This window comes from Haemaphysalis longicornis, unplaced genomic scaffold, assembly GCF_048455015.1.
Source record: "Haemaphysalis longicornis isolate Haplotype H1 unplaced genomic scaffold, Haemaphysalis longicornis Haplotype H1 scaffold_1, whole genome shotgun sequence".
NCBI classification, from domain to species: Eukaryota; Metazoa; Arthropoda; class Arachnida; order Ixodida; family Ixodidae; genus Haemaphysalis; species Haemaphysalis longicornis.
Window position 1 is genome coordinate 118550500 of NW_027526203.1, and position 22625 is coordinate 118573124.

Here is a 22625-nt window from a genome sequence, read left to right on the forward strand (position 1 = left end):
CTTGGGGGGGCGTCAAGTTCCCAGGTTTTTCGATGGTCATGCCGGTGCAAACCGCTGTTTAAAGCGGAGGTGACCTGAAACGCACATCGGCGTCGTCTGCTACGCGAAGGCGTCTTCCAGCTACAAAAGTCCGCAAAACGGTGAGCTTAGGCTTCATGAGACAGTATTGAAGACTGAAGCTTTATGCGTGGCGTCGCAGGACTACTAAACGGCCTTCAGTGTACTGTTCCCGCTGGTACGCAAGCCCCTTTGGGTTCTCTACGACAGTTTCGCAACAAAATGCATACATGTCCTCACGGTTGTCGCTGCGATAAGAGCCAGTTAACGTTTCTCGCGCTCTATAGGAGTTGATAAGTGAAAAATAATGATGCTTGATTCGGTGTTTAGTAATAATTGAGTCATACTAATTAAATTTTGTTCAAAGAAGTCCAAATAGCTGAGGTCTCCTTTTTTACTTACGAATCCATTCAGCCTCGTTCTGCCGTTAATATTTTTTTACGGTTCCCGAAAAAGTACGCGCCCACTCTCGTCCCCCCCTCCTATTTCTCCCTCGACGCTGCTCACCGAAATTGTGCCATCGCGCATGTAGTAGATATATTGACGACGGGATAATGGGCAATGCCGGGCTGGTGCGCAAAGAACAATGACTTCAACCTTTACCTTAAGGCGATACTCATTATTTGATGGCCGCTATATAAGCTTAGACTCAACATTCAACATGCACTTAGCTCGCTTTTCCCCCTACTTCTCCACGCTACACTAATTCTTCCCTCACCAGTCACATACCAAATAACCGATCAATTCCCAGTGGGCCACAAACCCACCAGTGAACTCACCCGTAACATTTCTGGCTGAATCGAGTGAAACGCCGAAAAAAAAGACTCACGTTAAATTATGTAAGAACGAACAAGGTAGCCCGACAAAAAACCACCTCTTTCGACATACCCACTGTCAAGTGCTAGCGTCACCCCAGCCACTTACTACATGGTTTTATTTCTGGCCTCGTGAATTTTTATACCTTTCTTGTTTAAACAGGAGTTGCCCGCCAGCGCTAGAGCAAGAATCTCATTTATACAACACGTATTTTTGTTTGCGAAGGGCCTTGACAACTTTTTTTAAACCACCAACTCTCACCAGGTGTGAAGACAAATGTTGACCATACTCTCGCAACACAGGAGAACCTGGGATTACGTCGCCACCAGAGATAACGGCGGAATTTCTTGCACTGAGGAGGCACAAAGGAGGCTATACAGGAGGCTATGGTTCTTCAATACATAGCTTGAACTGACGTCGCGATAGAGCAGCCATGTTGGGGAACAGCGTAAACGGCGAAAGGCAGTCAACTTATCTCGAGCAGCGCTAGTTTTAAGCTGCGAGCACTCCACAAGAAATGACGGTGGTGATGTCATGTGCAAGCTACGTATACCCACAACGAGAGTGTACCAGTTTGTGGGGTACCAATGAGTACCAATGGGTGCGGCCTAACGATCGAGGCGGGATCTAAAATCCTATCGCGCGGCCTATTGCCTTATGTTGTGGTTTTAAATTTCACGCTTACACTGTACCATACAGCGCCATTGCGCACTGCATGTCGAGCTGCGGGCACCGCCTGGCGAGGAATTAAACGTGACATTAGGCTTTATAGATAGTGACCTGCGCATGCATCCGGCGACAATGGGAGCCAGCGTGCCAAAAAATTGTCCAGTAGGCACGGCGCGCTCTGTCAGGTGGGCCTGAGTTTAATCCCCAAACTCGCGAGCCTTGCTTCGCTCGCAGTGGAGCCTGCGACTCTTCGCATGAAAGGTAGCGATCGTACCAATCAATGCCGATTATGCGGATCACTAGCTATAATACCGGCCAGCAATGAGAATTCACGGTCAAGACAAAAACCGTTCTTAGCTAGGCAAACGCCAACCTGCACAAGTAAGCCACGCTGCTACCATATCCGCGTTATCGACTGGCATTGTTTATTTTAGAACCTTTTCGTTCATTTACGCACGCGGAAGTTTGGTCGACTTTCGCTTTACGTAGAGGCGCTTTTTTTAACGCGAAGCTCGTGTATGCACGTGCAAAAGTTCACAGGGAAGGGTCGAATAAATAAACGCCCCCAAAGGGCCAATCTGTGACTGGAAGTGCCGGCATTCCTGCGGAAAGCAATTTTTTCCAGGGAAGGCACCCCTAATAGACGGGAACCTTTCCAGCGGCTGCGGCGTTTTCGGCATAACTGGAGCGCCACGTTTGCAGTAGTTCCGTCGGGGTGGTTCACAAGTCCGGCAAATGGCAGATGAATGCGTTATTAGCATTTTGGTGACCCCGTTATTGGTTCAAGATGCGAAGTATGGGTATAATTTCAGCATGCTCACAAAAAAGAACAATTGCAATCTATAGAACACGTCAATCTCGGGTATTCTCGGGTCCGCCTCTGTTGTGACTTCCTTTTCATCCCTTTTGTAGCAGACGACGCTGGTTATCACGATTTTCCTCGTGCTCCTCACGAGCTGTCGCATGCTCTCGCAGCTGCGCCGGATCGCGCCCGCTTTCCAGGCCACTCCATTAAAAGCCTCATCCCATGAACACTTGTCTCTCCTCTCTCTCTTCATCGCGCCGCAGCTGGAGGACCCAGAAGGCCGACGGCCTTTTTTCGCGATGATTGGCACTCCTTACACAAGAATGAGCACCATACAAAATGTATCAGAAAGCTTTTCAGGCGTTATAACTACTCCACCTGAGTAGTCGCTCAGTTGCGCGTAACAATGCGCGTATCGGCGCGGCACAATGACGTGGTTGCGGTAGCAAGCAGTGGCGGCTGAGCATTCTCCCACAAAAGTATCATGGCGGCACTTCCGCTTCCGTCGCTCGAAGAAAACGAGTTAAGGATGAAGCCCCACCCCGCGATCACGTTCACTATGCGGCGGACGAAAGCATTTTGATAGGGGCTTAGACATATCTTGAGAAGCAAGATAACATTGCCGCTCTATCCAATGCGTGTACCAACGGGTCGCAATAGCGCGGTCGCGGAGTCGGCGGCGCAAAACACTGGCAACAAAACATGACGGCACATCCACTTCCATAGCTCGGAGAAAACTAAATAGGGAGGGCCGGTTGACGCTACTTAGACTATAGGCGGTGGACGAGAGCAGTATGGAGGGGCTTCAGGATGCAGCGGTGGGCGTAACTTTAATTGCATATCACTACGGCGCATTCTGCAGGATATAAGCGCAGCAGGACAATGCCGACGCATTGTCAAGATTGTCAAGGAAGAGGAAACGCATTGTCAAGGAAGAGGAAATGGTGTTCCTGATTTAAAGGGCCCATAACAATTCAAGATCTCGCCAAGAGAACAAAATAAGATCTTCTGAAAGGTTTTGCGTTTCGCTGTGCGCGGGTGGCCAGACCGAACCCAGGAGGAATAAATGCAATCGTACAAGGAGCGAAGAGGCGAGTTATCAACCGATAAAGGGTGTCTGCTGTGCGCATCTAGAGTGATTATACCTATAGCGTTGCCGAAGCACCTGCGTGAGGAACTTCCCGAGGGACACCCAGGAGTAAGGCAAATAAATGCCAAAGCAAGAGGCTACTTATGGTGGCCAGGACTAGATCCAGAAATCCAGGAATTTGTAAGCTAGTTCTACCTTTGTGCTGCTGAGCAAAACGTGTGCGAAACGCATCGCTCCATCTTTGGAGCTAGGCAGCGTCACCATGGGAAGGGTTCCATGTTGACTACACTGAAATCGACCGGGACAAGTTTCTCATAGTGACAGACAGTCACTAAAAATGGTTAGAAGTACTCCCAACTTAAGCGACAACGGCCGAGAATACAGTTACCTTACTACGACGATCTTTCACATCATACGGAATACCGACGGAACTTCTCTCCGCTCAAGGGCCGCAGTTCGTGTGTCATGAGTTCAAAACGTACTTGGAATGCAATGGAGTGAAGCATACACTGACAGCTCTTTATCATACATAATCGAGCCGCGCTGCGGAACGAGCCGCGCAAACATTCAAGGAGTTTTTGAAGAAACTACACAGCCAAAAGCCCAAGAATACTTCGTTGAAAGAGCAAAGGCTCCAGGGTTCTTGCTCAACTTCATAGCCACACCTCAAACGGTTGCTGAACGGACTCCGGCGGAACTCTTCTTCAAAAGAAGACTCCGTACACGCTTCCACTTGATGAGACCGGATGTTCAGTCTACTGTAGCGAAGCATCAAGACGAGCCGATTAGGGCACATCACCCAACCGGACGAGCACTTCATGTGTTCACACCTGAAGACACCGGTTTGATGAAAAGTTTTCTGAATAACACCGAGACATGGATATTATCGAGGATCCTGGAAGGTCAACGACCTCGGATCTACCACGTCATGCAAGCAGGCCGAACGACGCTGGTGCACGTGGACCACCTTCGACAGCTAAAGGCATCGCCTAAGGAGGCTAGTGCTTCAAACGAACCTGATATCGACTAGTTCCCCAGTAAAGAGCCCGAGGGAAGTCCTAGTTCATCTCTTAGTGTAACGCCGACACCAGGGAGATATCCCAAGAGAGAAAGAGGGCCTGTGTACCGCCTGCACATCTTAGTAATAATCCCATCTTTGTTCGCATTGTGCTAAGCGCAGCCAATGCAAACCTAATTTTCCTGCCACTAACATTTTATTTAGGCACCGTAATCAAACAACCCGCGAAATCATGGAGGCATTCCACATAACAGAACGAGGTGATAAGTGTGTATGCCAAACAAGCGTGTGTCTCCATCCTAAAGAGATTGCATATCTGCGTGCGCCTTGACTGTAACATGTGTATATCTACTTGTGATATCACCGTGACCTTTGCAAACTTGTTTCGACCATGCGAACTGTCTTTTTATTACTTTGTTGTTTGTGTTCTGTATTTATATTCACCCTTTCTGATATTACAATTTTGTTGTTAGACCAGCGGCTGTCCTTGCGTTGCACTGTCTTCGTCTTCGTTTGAGTTCGCGCTGGTTTTATGCAAGAATGTCTTTCCAACTAGCCCAGCTTGCAACCCTCCTGTAATAAAGGGGGGATGGGAGTATTGCTGAGCGCATTCGCCTCCTGCTTTGGCGACCATGATCTGCAGGGAGTGACACAAGCACCACGCGGCTACGGCCGAAGCGCCAGTGTATTAGTGGCTGATAGAGCTGCGGGCCTACTGCCACGCCCGAAACCCTTCTTGTATTGTAACCCAGTAATAAACCCAGTTTACTACAACACACACGTATACTTCTTCACATACTCACTCACACATCACACACTTTACCGACGCCGCCTGTTATGGAAATCAAACTGTGATACAACTCATTGTTCTACTTCTGGCGGTAGTGAGGGCCCAGTCCCCTACTGGGAGCGGATACTTATCATGGGGATTATTACGATTTGTCCTGGAATGCATATCTACATATGGACGAACAGAGGTTTTCGTTCGAATGCAGAAGCATAGGAATTGGCCGTGGCCCTCGCAATGGCGGATGAGGGACGTAGTCCCGTACTCTGCGACTCAAGGCAAGCAGTCAGTAACTATATGTATACGGCAAGGAAAGGATACCCCCGATAGTGGTCGGCATCCTAACACAAAGACACAAAGCACCGGAACAAGATGAGCAAGCACGCACTAAATGTCTCCGGCACACGAGGGAGAATATCCGAGAAACACAACTGCAACGAGACTGCCCATGCTAAGGCGCGAAATCTAGCCAACCGCGCCGGCAACCCACGTTTATTCAGCACGAAAGACAGACTGACGAGCTAAAACGAGATGGCAAAAGCCTTCCACCTGACCAGCAGGGCTCTCTCCCGCCAAGTGGCAACCTGGACAGGGAACAAATGGTGACATTTAGACAACTACAGACAAGAACACTCCCCAGGCCATCGCTGCTGCACAAGATGTACCCCGAAACGCAGCCGCACAGCACGTGGAAGGTATGCAGCAGGGAGACGGCCCCCCTAACTCACGTGCTCTGGAACTGGGCGGAAGGCTAGACCGGAGCTAACTAAGGAACCCTACCGCCGCTGCTCGTCGCGACCCTTCGCTGCTACGACGAAGTCGAACAAATAGGCCGTCCAGCAATCCTGCGAGGCGTTGGCGACGTAGGACCCCTACGCTCCGGTCACGGAGAAGAAGGGACCGAGTCACAAAGTTTCCACGGGGGCGACCTAGGCCCGGTCGACGTGCGTGCGGGCTCGTTTTGTAGGCCTCAATAAAGTTTTTGGCAATCCAATCAGATTCCATGATAAGTTGCGTTGGGTCGTATGTTGTTCCAAATCATTGTCAAGATTCGCTACCACTGTAGCGTTATACATGCAGCTGGGGGCTGTTGCGCTGGAGCAGACTAACAGGTGGGGCGTGGCCGTGAGGTGCCACCTGAACTGAGGTACCGGGGCGTTGGCAGGGAAAGAGGCGATTGCCCTTGTCAGCAGGGTTCTCAAGAGTGGCGCAGAGCTTAAAATTCTTCCTCGCGGGCTTCCGCACAAGTTGGGCCAATTCGAACGGATTCTCCGAAGCGGTAAATCAAGCAGCAACCACTATCGGCACCCGTAAATGTGCTATGCATTTATCTCGAGCGCTCAAACAACCGCAGACACGACGTCATGAGGAAACCGCTCTGCAAAACATAAAGTGCACGTGCATCTCTATTACAGCAGTCACGCCCCCTACACTTTACGCGAAGTGCAAACACCGCCACCGTTACGACCACAGCCAAATAAAGCCCGATGTGGACACAGTAAAAATATAATAAATAAAATATAGAGAAGGGGAAGCCATGGGTGGAAGAAGGACGCTGGGAAAATTGTGGGTTTTAGGTACGCGGTTAGAGCCACGTTAGTTGCACTGCAGCTTTTTCGTAGCGGAAACTAATTTTATCTAGCTTTCTAAACTCAAGGAAAAGCATGCTCTCAAGTGGGTCCGAAAAAGCAGGGCACAGGCGAAAACAAGCGCAGAAAAGCTTTTAACCACACCCGTGCTGCCCCTTCCCGGCAGTATATACGGACAGCGGGTGTGCCCGTCAACGCACTCGCAACGCAAACAGAGCGGGAAAAATGAACCTTCTTGGCGCGAGGGAGCGCGGAAAGCGTTATTCGGGGCCCAGGACCGTTGCGCAACCAACCGGGGGTGTCCGTGTGCGGCCGCGCCAACAACCGCAGGAAATATAGCGCGCCCACCTCGGTTTGCTAATGCACCTTCTTTACTCTCCTGAGCGGCGCTCCTAATGAGCCATGACCGTGAACCACCGGGTAGATACGGGCGTCCCAATCTCGAGGCATTTATAACCGGCGCACTTTGGGGGGCACCACGCTGGGTACAAAGCCGAGGAAAAGCCGATAATGTCCACCTCCGGAACGCTGGCCCCCATTATGGTTTATTCCCTTTACTCACCCCGAGGGACCTCGAAGCATTACTCGTCTATAGTTTCCACGGTGCGTCTTAATTAGGCCTTTCGCGTGGGGGTTCCGGCATACTGGCAATATAACATAAACCGGGCTTAGTGCCGGTTCCACGCCACGGTTTATTTTGCACGCGAGGGGCCGCGGTTGTCTTTATATCGCTTTACGTTCCCTCGGCGGTGTCTGAATCATTGTGGTCTTCTCTTTTTTATTCGGCCTAGCTACCGCACCATGGTCCTGGATTAAATCTCAACAGGCGATACGCGGCGGCTCCTCCTTTCGACGCCTCTGTCCGGTTTAATATCTCCATTAAAGCCGACACGCACGAGATGTTGCGTCACTCTAGACCGGTATTCAAGTTAAGATGCGACCAGTGGACCCCTCCCTCTTGCCTTTTTTTGTCTGGCATTAATGGCCTAAGACCTGCGGCACCGTAGACCCATTTTGTATGATTGGGACCTCACATATCTGTCTGGAGCCCATAAATCTCGGCGCCTTTGCACGCGAAGCCTGCACAACGTTGGGAGCGAACGAAGGGCAAGCCACCGTGGAAGCCACACGGGGGTGAGTTGTAGGAGCCCCACCGGCGTAGTTCTCAGCTTTTTGTTTTTTGTTTTTTAGAATACCCGTAGTAGAAGGGAGAAAAGAGCTAGAGTGTAACATTTCTCTGTAAAGTTAGTGCTGTCTGTTTTGGTTTAGTGTGGTACACTGCGCACTGCGCAGTGTATACGACCAGGTTTTGATGCATTCAAGACTAAGCATTCGACTTACGAGTAACAGCTTACTTGCAAGCAGTTTCTTTTTACTGAGTTTTTTTGAACATTCAGAATTCTTCAGACAGTTCAAAGCACGCGTAGTGACTCAGTCATTGATTTCTGTCATCACTGCTCGTAACCCACCCCATTTCCCCTGCTTAAAACCCGTCATCAGATTTTGTCTTGTTTTTCTCTGCGAGAATATTTCGCCAGAAACAATACCGGTGCCTGTATTTCTGTTGGCTGATTTTATTTTTTTCATGGGCAAGTACGAGCACCATCCAAGGCTTTGAACGTCAGCTCGCTGAACGACACGTTTGCCTACTTAGACTACCCTGAGCGCGAGATCGTGCACGCAATATATAGGTGTGGGTCTAAAGTATGAAATGAATGCCATTTCCGGCGCTTATTTATGGCGACAAGGCTTGGGCGCCTGTGGAAGCGGATGCAATTATGATAGCCTGCTGGCGTCTAGCATGACGAATGCTCTCCGGAAAAACTTCAACACAACTCTTCGCCCTAAACTTACTCATATCCTCTCCGCACCGATCGAGTTTCTCTTTCCGCTTCGTTTCCCTTTCCCTTTCCGAGTTTCCGCGCGTGTCTGCGCTTGTTCCCACCGAGTACTTACAAGGCTATGATGTTACCCGTGTCGCCCACTTTTCTTTCAGCACCAGAAGGTCCCTCATTGGGGTAGGTTATAGTACGCACGAGTTTGCCCCTTAATCCATGATGCTCGCATCGTACTCCCATGCAAAATGTCACAAATGACACGTTGGACTTCGAATGATGAAGGCTATAGGGCTTCATAGCTCTAAACTCGAAGCTGAACCTAGAGTCTGTGAGGACAAGCGCTTGCTCGAGCGTTCTAGTTGTCTTTCCTGACTTGCCGGTGATGATAGTAGCGGTGCTTCTGTCCACCGCTGTTCGGGCTCGCCTAAATTTTTTTTGCCCCTACTAAGATTCCAAACTTTCTGCTGCGGAAGTTAACACCGGGAGAACTCAAGTCATTACCTACTGTGCATCTCTTGAGAATGCTTGACGGAACCCCACGCCGTACTAACCTTGTGCGCAATTTTTTTCTAGCCGCTTAGATCAGCGAAGAGAGAGAGAATAAACATATTGATGATCAGTAAGTTCTGACATCAGGACACTCGCCCGGTGGAGGGCATCCCTATTCCAGGATACTTAGGCTGCGAGTTGCCATCCAGGCCCTCTTTACCACGTTTTGCTGGTGTTCAAGGTCTGGATAGGCATCCCCTGCTCAAAAGGTGAGAAGCGGTTAGGGGAATGGTTTGGAGTTTGTTAGCGCTCCAATACCTGGGGCTACAGGGTGCCGGGCGTGGGACAGAAATTGCAGAGGGAGGGATACTGAGTTGGGTAGATAGAATGAAGGAGGGTGCTGTGGCGATAGGAATTTGTCCGGAATCGCCGAAGTGTAATGGCCTCTCGTCTGGCTAGCCGTGGAGGTGGCAGGAATTTTCTTCCGCCAAGCCTATAATGTGCCAGGATGTCTGCATACAGGAGAAGGGGGCCGTTTTAATGGCAGCTGATAACGTTCCCTCTCGGGTTATGGCCCAGTGTATGTACGAGCGGGCAGCGGCGTGAGCCGTCTCATTACGGTCGAGGGACTCATGTCTAGGAACCAACATGATGTGCATCTCAGGTATCTCTGCAATTGTTTTGAGAATGTTCAGTGCTGGTGTATTGATGTGCCCCTGTTGATAACTTCTGCATGTCGCTTGCGGGTCCGTTATAATTGTGATGAAGTGCTTGCTCGCCCTGGTAGCCAGGCAATCGCAACTCCCTCTGCAGCTTCAGTTGAGTTGTGCGTATAGTTAAGCTGTGATTTCCTTACCCGCCGCGTTAACAACGCAGACGACGTGTGCTGGTTGACTCGGATATACGGCTGTGCCACTGCGCCTTATTGAGTTATTTCCATGCTTTGAATTCATGACTTTAGTTCTAGCGATGCGGTGTACCTTGTTATGAACAGGGTGCATGTTTCTTCGTATCGTTAGAACACGAATCTGCTGTCGAATCTGCAATAGAACACGTGTCTTGTGGTGCTGCACGGGTGGTGTCGCATATCCTAGTTGTCTTAAAGTAGTCCGCCCTGTCGGAGTTAACTTCAGTCGTTCAAACTGAGAGGTGTGGTGCGCTTCCACTATCTCATTTCACGTATTACAATTCCCAATTGGAGCAACCTTTTTGTTGATAATTTTTATGGTAGTCTTGAGTTGATTTTGCAAGCTTGTGGAATTATAGTATTGAATCTTGTCTTCTTCGTTGTTTTAAGGGAAAGATAGGGCGTGCCATATGCGACCCTGCTGATGAGGAGTGCTTGGATGATGAAATGACTTGACATGACTCTATTTTTCATAAAAGAAGTACAATTTATGGACGATATTTAGGGAAAAAAGTTGCGGGTAGGCAACTTGACTAGCCCTAAAATCCATGTTGACAGACAGCAGCAGACCAAAAGGACGAATAACAAAAGAAAAAAAAGGAAAAGAAGAAAGAGAGACGAAGAAAACGAAGTACAACTTGCAAGAACAAACAACTACATCTTACAATCGCAAAATGTAAGAAGTATAAATACAGTGGATTACAAGGCATAATACCAACAAAAAAAATGGCCGCGTATCTGCTCCTTTCGATGCAAATATCGTCAAAAGACGACAGTCTTTGTAGACATTTGCCAAGGAAATGCCTCCCTTTGCTTTCCCGCTCACCTCTCATGCTGTTCCTGTACCGTCGCGCTCATTCCAAGGTAAACACACTAAAGGTTTGCGCAAGGCGATTTGAATTTACCGCGTTCAACTGCTACAGGCCGGGTTCCTCGATTCCAGCGCTGCATTACGGCGGAGACGCGCGTGAATGGAGGTGGTCGACTAGAAGGTTTATTGAGCCGCGTGGCCGTGCTCCACGTGCGTTCCAAGCAGAACGTGGAACCTAGCTAGTGGAACCTTTCTTTGCTGTTGCCGCGTCATTTTTCATATGCCGCCAGGAGGCGGCGGTTTTCTGCAGTAGTTGTAGAATATCATTTGCTATCGAAAAAACAAGCACCAATGAATTTTTTAATTAAGGAACACTGTAAATATCCCTTGTGTACTAATTTCCTGTCTCATATTTGCGTAATGTCTTGTTCTTGATCAACAAAGTTGACAAGTATGAACATATAAACCGGGCTTAGACGTTTACATGTGGCTGTGAGTATATAAGGCTATTGCGCAACATCAATTTTACTTTGGCCGGGTGGCTGAATCGAGTCACAGACAGCCAGACGGACAGACATACAGACAGACCAAACTTTCTGGGTTTAAGTAGCCCAAGAAAGACTATCGTCTTTAAAAACACACAAACATTGCACAATGTTATTTTTCACAAGGAGATAAAGTGGCCATACAGTTCTGTTGAGGAAGAAAGGCTTATATCAATATTTTCAGAAGCACGACTATTTAGTAGCAGCAGTAAGCAGGACCGTAACAACTGCAGGCCATAGTTGGTTCTAGGCTACGGTACATTCCAGTACTCAAGTGTACGAGTGCAGCAGTGCACTACGCTTGGCTTCAAGTTCGCCTACGAACTAAGAAAACGAATCCCAGATCTTTGTTCTTTTCGATAACTAGTTACCAGCCCGGTCCAGCCGGTAATTTAGCAGGTTATAAATTTTCAATAGCTGACTCATTAGGAAAAATGGTTCAGTATGAGCAGTGAACGGTAGCCTAAAAAAGGGCGCGAATGAACTTTTTCTGCAAGATATTGATTCGGTTGATATTGGTGGCCTTAGTAGTACCCCACACCAGGGTACAGTAGTTTAGGTGGCTAGCGAACAGAGCTTTGTAAATTAGCAGTTCAATACGATACGGTATATGAGACAGAGCATAAATAATACCAATGATTCTCGAAAGTTTACTTACAAGGAAGTAAACATGATTAATCTGCCTAATGTTTTCATTGAATCTAAAAGTTCAATGATTTGGCACCAATTTTTATCACTATGCAAAAAACATTTCTTATTCATGGGATGAAACAGTATAAACTTTGTTTTTTGGCGTTAATGGTTAGACCGTTTACCTCGGACCACTTCTGCAATTTCTAAAGTGCAGTATTAGCAAGGAACATTAATTTACCAGCGTTATCAAAGAAAATAGTCGAGTGGTATCATCAGCGTAAATAATGAACTTGGTATTTGAGTCAATATCAACAGGGTCGTTCACATATATGCAAAAAAGGGGACCTGACACGCTACCCCGAGAAACACCGTATACTATTTTACGCGGTTCAGGAAATGCTCTATTTACTTCGACGTACTGGATTCTATTTCGCAGATTCGATTTCAAGAGGTCATGGGCAACGCCACGGATACCATAATGGTCAAGTTTTTGCAACAGCGAATGATTCATGGAGTCGAAAGCCTTACTAAAATCCACGAACACACCGAGTGTCAACAAACGACGTTCGAAGTTGTTCAGATTGAATTCTTTTTGTTCGAGTAGAGCAAGCTGAGTGCACATATTCTTACGAAATGCAAACTGGCATTCCTTGATTAGTCTCTCATGATACAGAAAGTCTGAGATGCGGTTGTGAATTATTTTTTCTAAGCATTTAAAAAAATGGCAGTGGGGATATTGGCCTGTAATTTGACATGTCTATTCTACAACCTTTCTTAATAAGAGGAAGAACTTTCGCTCTCTGCATTTTACTAGGAAACACTCCAGACGTAATGCATAGATTGTAGACATGTGTCAGGATAGGAGTAATAATATCTAGAACATATTTTATTGGTCTGATTTGTAGGTTGTTAGCGTCTATCGTTTTACTATTTTTAAGGTCGCAGAATAATCGGGTTACCTCTGCTTCATTCGTGGAGGAAAGAAAAACTGTATCCGAACACGAGAAAGTGTTACCGAGAAAGCATTCAGGTTCACTGATGGATTGACAAGAGTAGTATAATAGTGATTAAATGTGTTAGGTAACGACTCTGCGCTAACTTGAGCGCCGTCTTTGATAATATGTATATCTGTGCGAGCAGTTGAGTTTTGCAGCAAGGAATGAATTCTCTGCCAAATTTTACGACCGTTGTTTTCACAAGAGTGAAACGACTGGTCGTAATATTGCGCTTTTACTTGACGGAGCTCCTTGTTGAGCTTATTACGGAATTTGTGAAAAGCCTTCAAATCGGCCAACTCTCGTGATTTTATGAACTTGTCATATAACTTGCTTTTTGTCTTTATTTTATGAAAAAGTTCACTCGTTATCTACGGCTTGCGAATTTTAGAAGAGCTCTCGCAGACTGTGCGTAAAGGAAAACAAGAATGAACAGGCGCCAAAAGTGTTCATAAAGTTATCGTACGTGGCATCAGCTGTCTGTGCGGTAAAACATCGTCCCAATTAACTTCCGGTAATTGACTACGGAAGCTTTCCAGTCCAGCTTGCGTGATAACTTGAGTTTTGAAAGAACCAGTTTTGTGTTTCTTTACTTTTTGATTTTAACTTAGCAAAGTGGGCATATGATCGCTTAGACTATATGACAATACGCCAGCTTTGACGTTATTTGGGGAGAAATTCTTAATAAACAATTCAATGCAGGTAGACGAAGATAATGTAGCCGTGGTTGGGGAGGAAATTACATTACAACCTCTGTATGATGCTAACAAAGTATTGAAATTACGCGTTGCTGGACAGTCAGCTAATATTGATATTGAAATCACCCCCACAGACTACTTTGTACTCGGCCATAGCCGCATAAGAAAAAAAGTGTTCAAGAAAGTTAAAAAACCTGTCTATATTACTGTTTGGTGGGCGATAAACAACGGAATACACAGTTTGAGCACCCAACACAGATAACACCTCAAAATCACTTGTTACACAGCAAAGAACATCAATAGGATTAACGGGTATTGTATCACGAACTACAAGGCTGACGCCTCCACCACGTGATCCTGTTTTGTATCCTGTGAAATATTGGTATTTAGGAAAGCACTACGGCGCAGAAAACGGATTATACCAAGTTTTAGTCAACAAAATAAAGTCAAAATGAAAGTCCAAACTACCAAAAACTGCGTCCAGTTCATTCCCATTGTTTCTGGTAGATTGACAGTTTCCGTGAAAGCAGTGTATTGCCCATTTATGATCACGACCAACAAATTAGAGATACTCGGAGGGGAGTATCTTATCGTAAATCGGCATGTAAAGCGAGGTAGCCAGGAGCAGCTTATTTTAATCTGCCAGTTTATCTAGAAGGCGCACGGTCGCCTTCTTTCCGGACAAGCACCTTTCCGTTGCGGTGCCACGCAAAACGGAAATCGCTGTCGAGTGCCCAATCCTGTGCAGCTATGAGCAGCATCCTGTTGCGAGTCATCAGATTTTCACTGATAAAAAGGCCGAGTTTGAATGACAGTAGAAATTTTCTTTTTCACGCCATTTGTCCCTAGTTGCCTGATTAGTGAACCGAACAATGATTGCAGGAATCTTGCCTGTTTTGGATGGAAGCCTGTGGATCACGCACACGGATTGATCAGTGAGGGGATCAATGGCAAGTTTAGAGGCAATAACATTAACCTCGGTCAGGAGACATTCCTCATCTTTTTCTTTTATTCCATGAATTTCAACGTTCAGTTACCTGCTTTGAAATTTTAGTTCATTTAGTGCAGCTGTTACAGACTGGACTTCATGCGAAGCATCAGCTTTCTCAATTTTAGAAACCCTCGATTTGATGTTCTCGATCTCCGTGTCCTGCTTAGCGACCATCGCAAGAACAGTTTCATACTTTTCAGACATAAGTTCAACGGGCTGTTCAATCTCCGAAACTGTTTCCTTTAAGTGCAGCAAACTCTCGAGTTTTCTAATTATCTCGGCCAACATGAGAGCAGTGGCATGCTCATTTTCTTTTTCCTTTGAAGGCCTGTTCCCCGGTTTTTTTTTTCCGGCACTCCGGAAACCTCCAGGACCCCTTGTAGTTGTCTCGTATAGATTTGAACGTGTTCTCAGAGATACCAGAACAGGTGCCCAATTAGTAGCGGCCAGAACAATTGCAGTATGTCATGAAGGGCTCATCACCCTCGAGAGCGTGGCCACATTTCGCGCAAACTGAATCAGTAGACGAGCTCATTTGTGTGTTAAGATAACTTTCACTAAAACCACGCGACAAACACCCACAACAGTATACACGACAACCGTACAAGAGACTTAAAACACGCTCCATGGCGAATCAAATCAAGTGGCAATAACAGCAGCAGAGCACATAGCTTAAGTAACAAGTTTCTACGAGCAGTGTAGCTCCAACCAACCTCTAAAGTTGCAGAGTACGTTTAGCAGGGGTGCACCAGCGCTCCGGCGCCGTCACTGCCAAATGACGGGAACAGCCGCCGTGATGTCCTCCGTGACGCCTCCTGCCGCCACCACCTTCGGCGATAAAGAGAGAGATAAATAAATGTCTTTATCTCTCTCTTTATCGCCGAAGGTGGTGGCGGCAGGAGGCGCCATGGCCGCTGCTTTGATAACACCGAGCAAAGGCCGCAATCAGTTGCCGGAAGCCAAACCTTCAATTTGACACCCGATGTATGACATGCATGAGCTGACTGAGAGTACGATTGAGAGGAGCTGTGGTATTCAGTCCTGAGCCATTTTTTTTTCGAATCACGAGGCCTAAAATAAAGAGATGGGGCACTGTGATAACTGGTTTGCCCTGTATTCTGAGTTCTGGCTCAGGAATGCCTTTATTCCTCTGAGCGGGTTTTCCGGATATAATGTAAGCAAAGCTGATTTCTTTGTGTCGCATTGTAGGCATCGTACTCGAAGGTATTCGTGTGCTTTGTCTATGGCTGATTGCAGGGCGCTTTCTGCTCCCCTGTCGCTCCCGTGAGAGTCGAAAGGGTCAGGTCGTCCGTATAAAGCGCGTGCCGTAAATGTGGAATGCCATGAAGTATCCGAGGGAGGTCTTTCAATGATATGTTCAATAGAAGAGATAATATCATCGAGCATTGCGGAGTGCCCCTTGGTATTGTTTAAAATGTTGTTGAACGGAAGTGGCCTGTTCGGATGTTGCCGTGCGTCCTGTAAGGAAGGCCGCAACATAGTTATATAGTCTTTGTCCGCAGTCAATCTATGCTAGTCCATGAGGAATGGCTCGGTGGTTGACATCATCAAAGGCACCTTTGACATCTAAGGTTAGCATGCATCTTTTGTGCGAATTCGAAAGCCGGTCTATTATTTATTCTTTAAGTTGCAGCAGGATTTTGGGTGGATAGATGGGGGCAGAATCCAGAGATATTGCTCGGGAAATGACCATTATCTTGACTGTACGGGGAAAGGTGATTTTGTACCGTGTGTTCTAATCAATGGGTCGTACGTGTGCTGGGGCTAGTGGCTTGCCGTGCCTTGGTATCAAGGTAATGCCAGCGTGTTGCCACTGAAGCGGAGCTTGCCGGGAACCCACCCGCTGCGGTGGCTCAGTGGCGATGGCGTTGTGATGCTGAGCACAAGGATGAGGGCTCGACTCCTGGCCGCGGCGGCCGCTGTTCTAATGGAGCTGAGAGCGAAAACGCCCATGTGCTCAAGATTTCGGCGCACGTTAAAGATGCCCAGGGGGTCAAAATTATTCCAGAGCCCTCCACTGCGGCTTGTTTCATCACCTGGGTACGTCGGCACGTCAAACCCCACAATCAATCAATCAATCAATCAATCAATCAATCAATCAATCAATCAATCAATCAATCAATCAATCAATCAATCAATCAATCAATCAATCAATCAATCAATCAATCAATCAATCAACGAATCAATCAATCAATCAATCAATTATTAATCAATCAATAAATCAATCAACCAATTATATTTGCAGTGAGATGAAGTACCAGCTACAAATTAGTACTACTATTACGCTTGCACGTGAGCTCCTCGGACCAAACTAGGATAGAATTTGAAGCGAGCTTCAGCATGCTCAGGAGAAGGTGTTCAGCACAAGTTGAATAAACTCGTATTCCTTCTGTCTTCTTGAGGTGACTATACACCTTTTTATATTTTGACCGCTGCGCGACGCCATCTTGGCGGACGCGACACCTAGCGTCGGGGTTTAACGAACCGCCATGCTGAGCTGTGAAGAGTGTGGCGGCGTACGTTCACGGTAGCCTGTGCGGTCCCTCTTGGGAGCGGTATTTTTGTTCTATTTCGATATTTCACCCCCTCATTGGTGTTATTGTTTGCGCGGAACGGTGGTGTGGCTATTAGCCATGAGTGGTGCGGGTGCGGGTGCGGACCGCGACGTTGATGACGACGAAATGCCAGGCCCATCTCACAGTCCACCAAACCAACAACATACCCGGGAGGTGCTTGTTACCGGTGAGTATCATACTCATTTCGTTCTGCTTGATCGAACATGTTATTCTTTGCTGTGGTCATTCACGCGTGGTGCTCATAAGCGTGCATCTGGGCTGATGGCTGCTTCCCTTACTGGGAGCATTGCCGCCCCTCAGTCTCAGACTGCAGGCCGCCCCGTTTTTAGCCATCGTTTGTTAGCGCTGCGGCGGGTTGGGATTAGCGCGCACTGCCGTTTCTGTGGTGGGAACGTATTCGCGTTCAGTGATTGCGAGTGTTGCTTTAGCTGGAGTACATGCACACACGCCGTTGTCGGAACGGCGCGCGCAAATTAGGGAAGCACTATGATTCTGGCGAGCTGTCAATTTTGTTCTATGCGTATCACCGTTTTTAGGCATCGGTTTGTTAGCGCTGCAGCGGGTTGGGATTAGCGCGCACTACCGTTTTCGTTGTGTGAACGAGAATGCATCAGCGATTGTTGCTTTAGCTGGAGTACATACACGCCGTTGGCAGAACGGCGCGCTCAAATTAGGCAGGCACTGATTTTGGCAAGCTGTCAATTTTGTTCTATCCGTATCGCCCTCGCCGGGCGTTGGAAAAGGAAACAGCGGAAACTATTTGGTGTGCGCACACGCGTCTGCGTAATATCCATTTGTTTTCTTAACTCGCCGCTGCGGAGCAGTGAAGTTATAGCACTTAAAAACCGAAGTTCAATTCCTGCTGGTTCCTGATCGTTTCAGTGGCTTTTGCTTGTTACTATGTGTAAGGAAGAACCAACCAGCTCAATACTGCTTGTCAGCTGTAGCTTTATACCTCTGTGGGGTGGGATATGTCTGCCAGTGGTGGCTGGGACTGGTGCGCTGCTTTCGACGTTCCTGCTTGGCCTTACTGTTCTGACTTCTCCGTGTTTGATACACGTGAAAGCTCTTTTTTTTTTATCTGACTCCTTTTTTTTTCATTCTTTGCAGAAACCCTGGTCTACACCCACCCTGATGACATCTGTGATTGGTCAGATGACACACGGGACTGGCCAGACGTGAGAGGGCCAGACATCACGTATTACCTGCTGCACACGAAAGCATGTGATCTGAAAGATGTTGCCTGTTACAAGTCGCTGCCATCTTTCAATTACTTGCAGTCCGGATGGGTGGGGAAGGTCATGGTGCACAAGGTGAATGACCAAGTTGTCATTTTAAAGGCCGAGGTTGGGCCTTCCCAAGCTGTAAACAAACAAAACCACCGTGCGTGGGTTTCAGCAGAGATCGGTGGAAGGGTTTTGCGCGGCGGATGCACCTGCATGGCAGGTGAAGCACGTGTATGCAGCCATGTAGGCGCAATACTCTGGAAGGTCGACTGTGCTGTGACACTGGGTCTGACAGGCAGGGCATGTACTGATGTTGTGGCGCAGTGGAACCAGGGAACCAAGCGCAACGTGCAGCCCGGCAAAATTGCCGAAATGACTTTTCACCTTCAACCGGCCACTGTGGACCCCGAGGTGCAGCGACAGCCGGCAGCTGCGAATGTGCTGCTCTCTGAAGGGGAAATTCATGAAATGCAGAGAGATTCAGGATATCCAGACCTCTTCAGCATTCCAGGTACAATGTCTTACATCAGGGCCCGTTTGCCCGTACGCATAAGTTCCCACTTACGAATAAGACGTCAATAAGTCAAAGTCGGCCACAGCAAATAAGCCGGTTGCCAGAAAACCAGACGGAAATGCCACCTCACCCGAGTGCTTGCATCAGTTTCGGGCAAACGAATTATTACCTAGACAGCGCTAAAGTCGTAGCTGAGAACTTATTCCCACACTTATCGTGTTCGGGCAAACGGGCCCAGGTCTAAATTCCTGACTGAACAGTGTAGAAAGTTTTCTTTTTAGCAGAGAAAATGGCACGTGCCTTCCTCTGACTGTGTTTCAAGTTTGGCAGTGAAGCTGTCCACACTTTTACTAACATCGTTGCACACAGAAACGAAGTTACAGAGGATGTTTAGAACTTCAAGTTGCTTTAGTCAGGCCGCTGCTGCAGCTTCATACGTAGCCACTTCCTCCCTGTGGCAGTTACGAGTGGCATTTCGAAACCGCTTTAGCCTCTTCCTCCATGGCATATTTTCTCGGTCTACCTGGCTGTGACTGAGGCGGCGTATGTATTAGGCGCATCCAGAATGTTCTGCAGTCCATCACCCTCCCGCTGCGGTGGCTCAGTGGCTAAGGCATTGCGCTGCTGAGCACGAGGTTGCAGGTTCGATTCCCGGCCGTGGGCCGCTTTTCTTACGGAGGCGGAAAGCGAAAACGCCTGTGTGTACGAGATTTCGGCGAGCGTTAAAGATCCTCAGGTGGTCGAGATTAATCCGGAGACCTCCACTACGGCGCGCTTCATCGCCTGCGTTGCGTCGGCGCGTTAAACCCTGCAATCAATCAATACAGTCCATCACCCCTTCTCAGAGCCCTCCTCCAGCACTGCCGTTTGCCCTTCCTAGTCCACACTCCCCAGCTCAAGCTCTGATTTTTTGTATGCTCACGTGTTGCATGGAACAAGAATTTATGGCTTCCACCTTCACATTTGAAGCAAAGCCACAGTGAATGTGGTTGATCCCTCTCGATATGAGGAGAAATCATCTTGGAGAGGAGTAGGATGACTGTCACTTCTATGATTCTTGACTCCACTTTGAACATCAGTGAGGAGATCAATCATTGATGTATGCTATCATGGTCTAGGTTGAGGCAATGCAGCCACAGCTTTGGTAGTCAGTCATTTCATGCCAGATTGATTTCAGTCATGTTTATGTGGATATATTTGTTTATCAATATTCAGTATGTGTCAGATAATTTCATTTGGTTAATCATTAAATTTACTCCAGCTAACTTCAATACGTTCACTCTTTTTTACTTATGCTCCTAAAAGGAAGAACTAAGATGTTTCTCGCCGTGTTCTCCCTTTTCAAACTTCCAGGCACCCTACTATGCCAAACTTTCCATGCTCCAGTCCGTCAAGCAAGGCCTGTGCAAGACCAGCCCCAGCCACACAGCACCCACAAGACTCCTAGTACCCTTCCTGGGAGCTGCACTCGGTGCAGTGACTTTTATAAGAAGTTCGTTGCTCTAACGCCGAGGGCAGTGGCAGAACTGGAGAAGAAGACCAGAAACCAGAATACAGAGCTCTGGATGGTGGCGCGGCAGTTACGAATAACTGCATCAAATGTGAAAAAGGTGCCCAAAAGAAGTACCACCTCTTGTGAAAAGGCAGTGCGCAGTATTATACAGAGTACATTTTCTGGAAATGCTGCCACGAAACATGGGAAAAGGTACGAATCTCTTGCACGTAACCAGTTCACTAGTGAAACAGGGTTGGCTACGACACCATGCGGCACAGTTGTTTTGGTGGTTATGCCCTGGTTGTCGGCCTCTCCTGATGGCCTTGTAGAACAGACTTCAGGAATACTGGAAGTAAAGTGCCCGTTTGTCATGGATTGCAAAGAGCTAGTCTGCTCGGGAAAGTACGATGTCAGAAATGTAGGTAACACTTACGTTCTTGCACGAAATGGCCCAAATGGATACTATGCCCAAGTGCAATTTCAGTTGTACTGCACCAGCCGAAAGCTGTGTTACTTTTACGTGTGGAGCGTGAAAAGCAGCATTTTGGTCGAGGTGCCTTTTGACAGCACTTACATAAATGAATGCATACCAAGGCTGCACACGTTTTATTTTGTCAGCTGCTGCCAGAGCTGGAAGAACGGTACGCGAGCGGAGAGCTGGCAGTTTGCCGGGATTATGCCACTGTTTGCGAGCTCTAAGCACAGCACAAATGTTAGTTAGTCAACATGCCGAGGTGCATAAATTCAGCCCACTTTCCCACACATTCGGGGCAAATGCCATGATACCGGGTCATGCACAACACTGCTGCTGCGCATCAATTTAAAATCGCCCCTTCAAGGAAAAACTGTGTGCAGAATTGCATAAGTTAAGCAGAGACAGCTGAAACTGCTAACTTTTTAGTGTCCCCCCTACTGTGTCAGTGCTGATGTGTAGTGAGATTAAGTTTTTTCGGTATTTGAGTTTGAAAACAATGTATGAAAGTTTTAAATCTCAGTGTTTAATTTTGTGTAATGCTGTAACATCCCTGCTCTGGGGCTTTGTTTTTATGTATTTTTTTATCTCTCTCACCTTACATATATTCTGCCTTTTCAACTGCTGTAATTACGTGATGCTGTATGGTAAATGTTTTCCTGTCTGGGGGTGGCACAGAGCCATTTTTTTACTGCTGGTGCAATGTCTCGCTTCCGTGATTGGGTGTAGGGTGCTGTTCAAGCTGCCTTGGCAGTTTTTTTCCGTGACATCTACTCTTCCCCCTTCATACACCGAGAAAGAAAGCTTATTCATTTAGTGTTTGCTGTAAAGAAATTGTGTGATCACCTGTGTCAAACCTGAAAAGGTGGGCCAGTGGCCAGCTCCCACCTGGCACACTTAACTAAGCCAAGGGATTTTTTTCTCGTGACTTTTGAAGTACCAGACCGACTACGCTAGAATTTTTTGATTGGCTAGAGATGTCGGGCATTGTTGAAACAACTTATCAGCCTTCAGCAACGCATTGCTTGAAATCGTTGAGCAGGTAAATGTAGCATCTTTTGGTTAATGCTTGTGCTGAACACTCCTTTTAGGCCTGCATGGTTCAGTTAACTGCATTTAAAGAAAGCTGTGAATTACCCCCTTCACCCACAAGCCGCAAAGTTTTCTCATAGCTTGTAAGCCCTTCTGGATGTATGTCACTGATACTTCAGCGTTTTGTGTTTTCAAAAACAAATGCCTGCTTTTTATAAGTATGAAGCGGTGCAAGTTATGCTACTATGCATTTTGCCTCGAATAAGTGTTGAAGATTTCTTGAAGTACCAATGTTGCCTAGCTCACCTTGCTATGGTGCTGCTGAACCCACCTGAATCTGCATAACACTTGTGCAAGACAGTTGCCAGTGACCTGTATGTTTATAATGCAATCTCGAGAGCATGGAAATGCCAGGTAACCACATGTGGCCCTGTACGTTGTTTCTAGTGAGCATGGAAAATGCAGATGCCGTGTTATTGCAGTGAAATTAAATGCCATATGCCATCCTTGCACGCACTGTTTATTGTCACTTACACAAGATCACAAGCAGG

The 22625-nt window shown here is 47.3% G+C and overlaps 1 protein-coding gene across 4 annotated transcripts; it reads left to right on the forward strand.

Moving 5' to 3' along the window:
- Positions 1–17176: 17176 nt before the first annotated feature.
- LOC144179516 (uncharacterized) lies at positions 17177–22586 on the forward strand. Of its 4 annotated transcripts, XM_077707909.1 has the most exons (4): positions 17187–17501; positions 18446–18648; positions 18886–19072; positions 20429–22586. In XM_077707909.1, exons 1-4 carry the CDS (start codon positions 17393–17395, stop codon positions 21289–21291), a joined length of 1362 nt encoding a protein of 453 aa, XP_077564035.1. In that variant the 5' UTR covers positions 17187–17392; the 3' UTR covers positions 21292–22586. The 4 variants fall into 4 exon arrangements, with proteins under 4 accessions (XP_077564043.1, XP_077564049.1, XP_077564028.1 ...); XM_077707917.1 differs by lacking the exon at positions 18886–19072 and having other exon boundaries at positions 17177–17501; XM_077707923.1 differs by lacking the exon at positions 18886–19072 and having other exon boundaries at positions 17177–17501; positions 18446–18513.
- Positions 22587–22625: the final 39 nt, after the last annotated feature.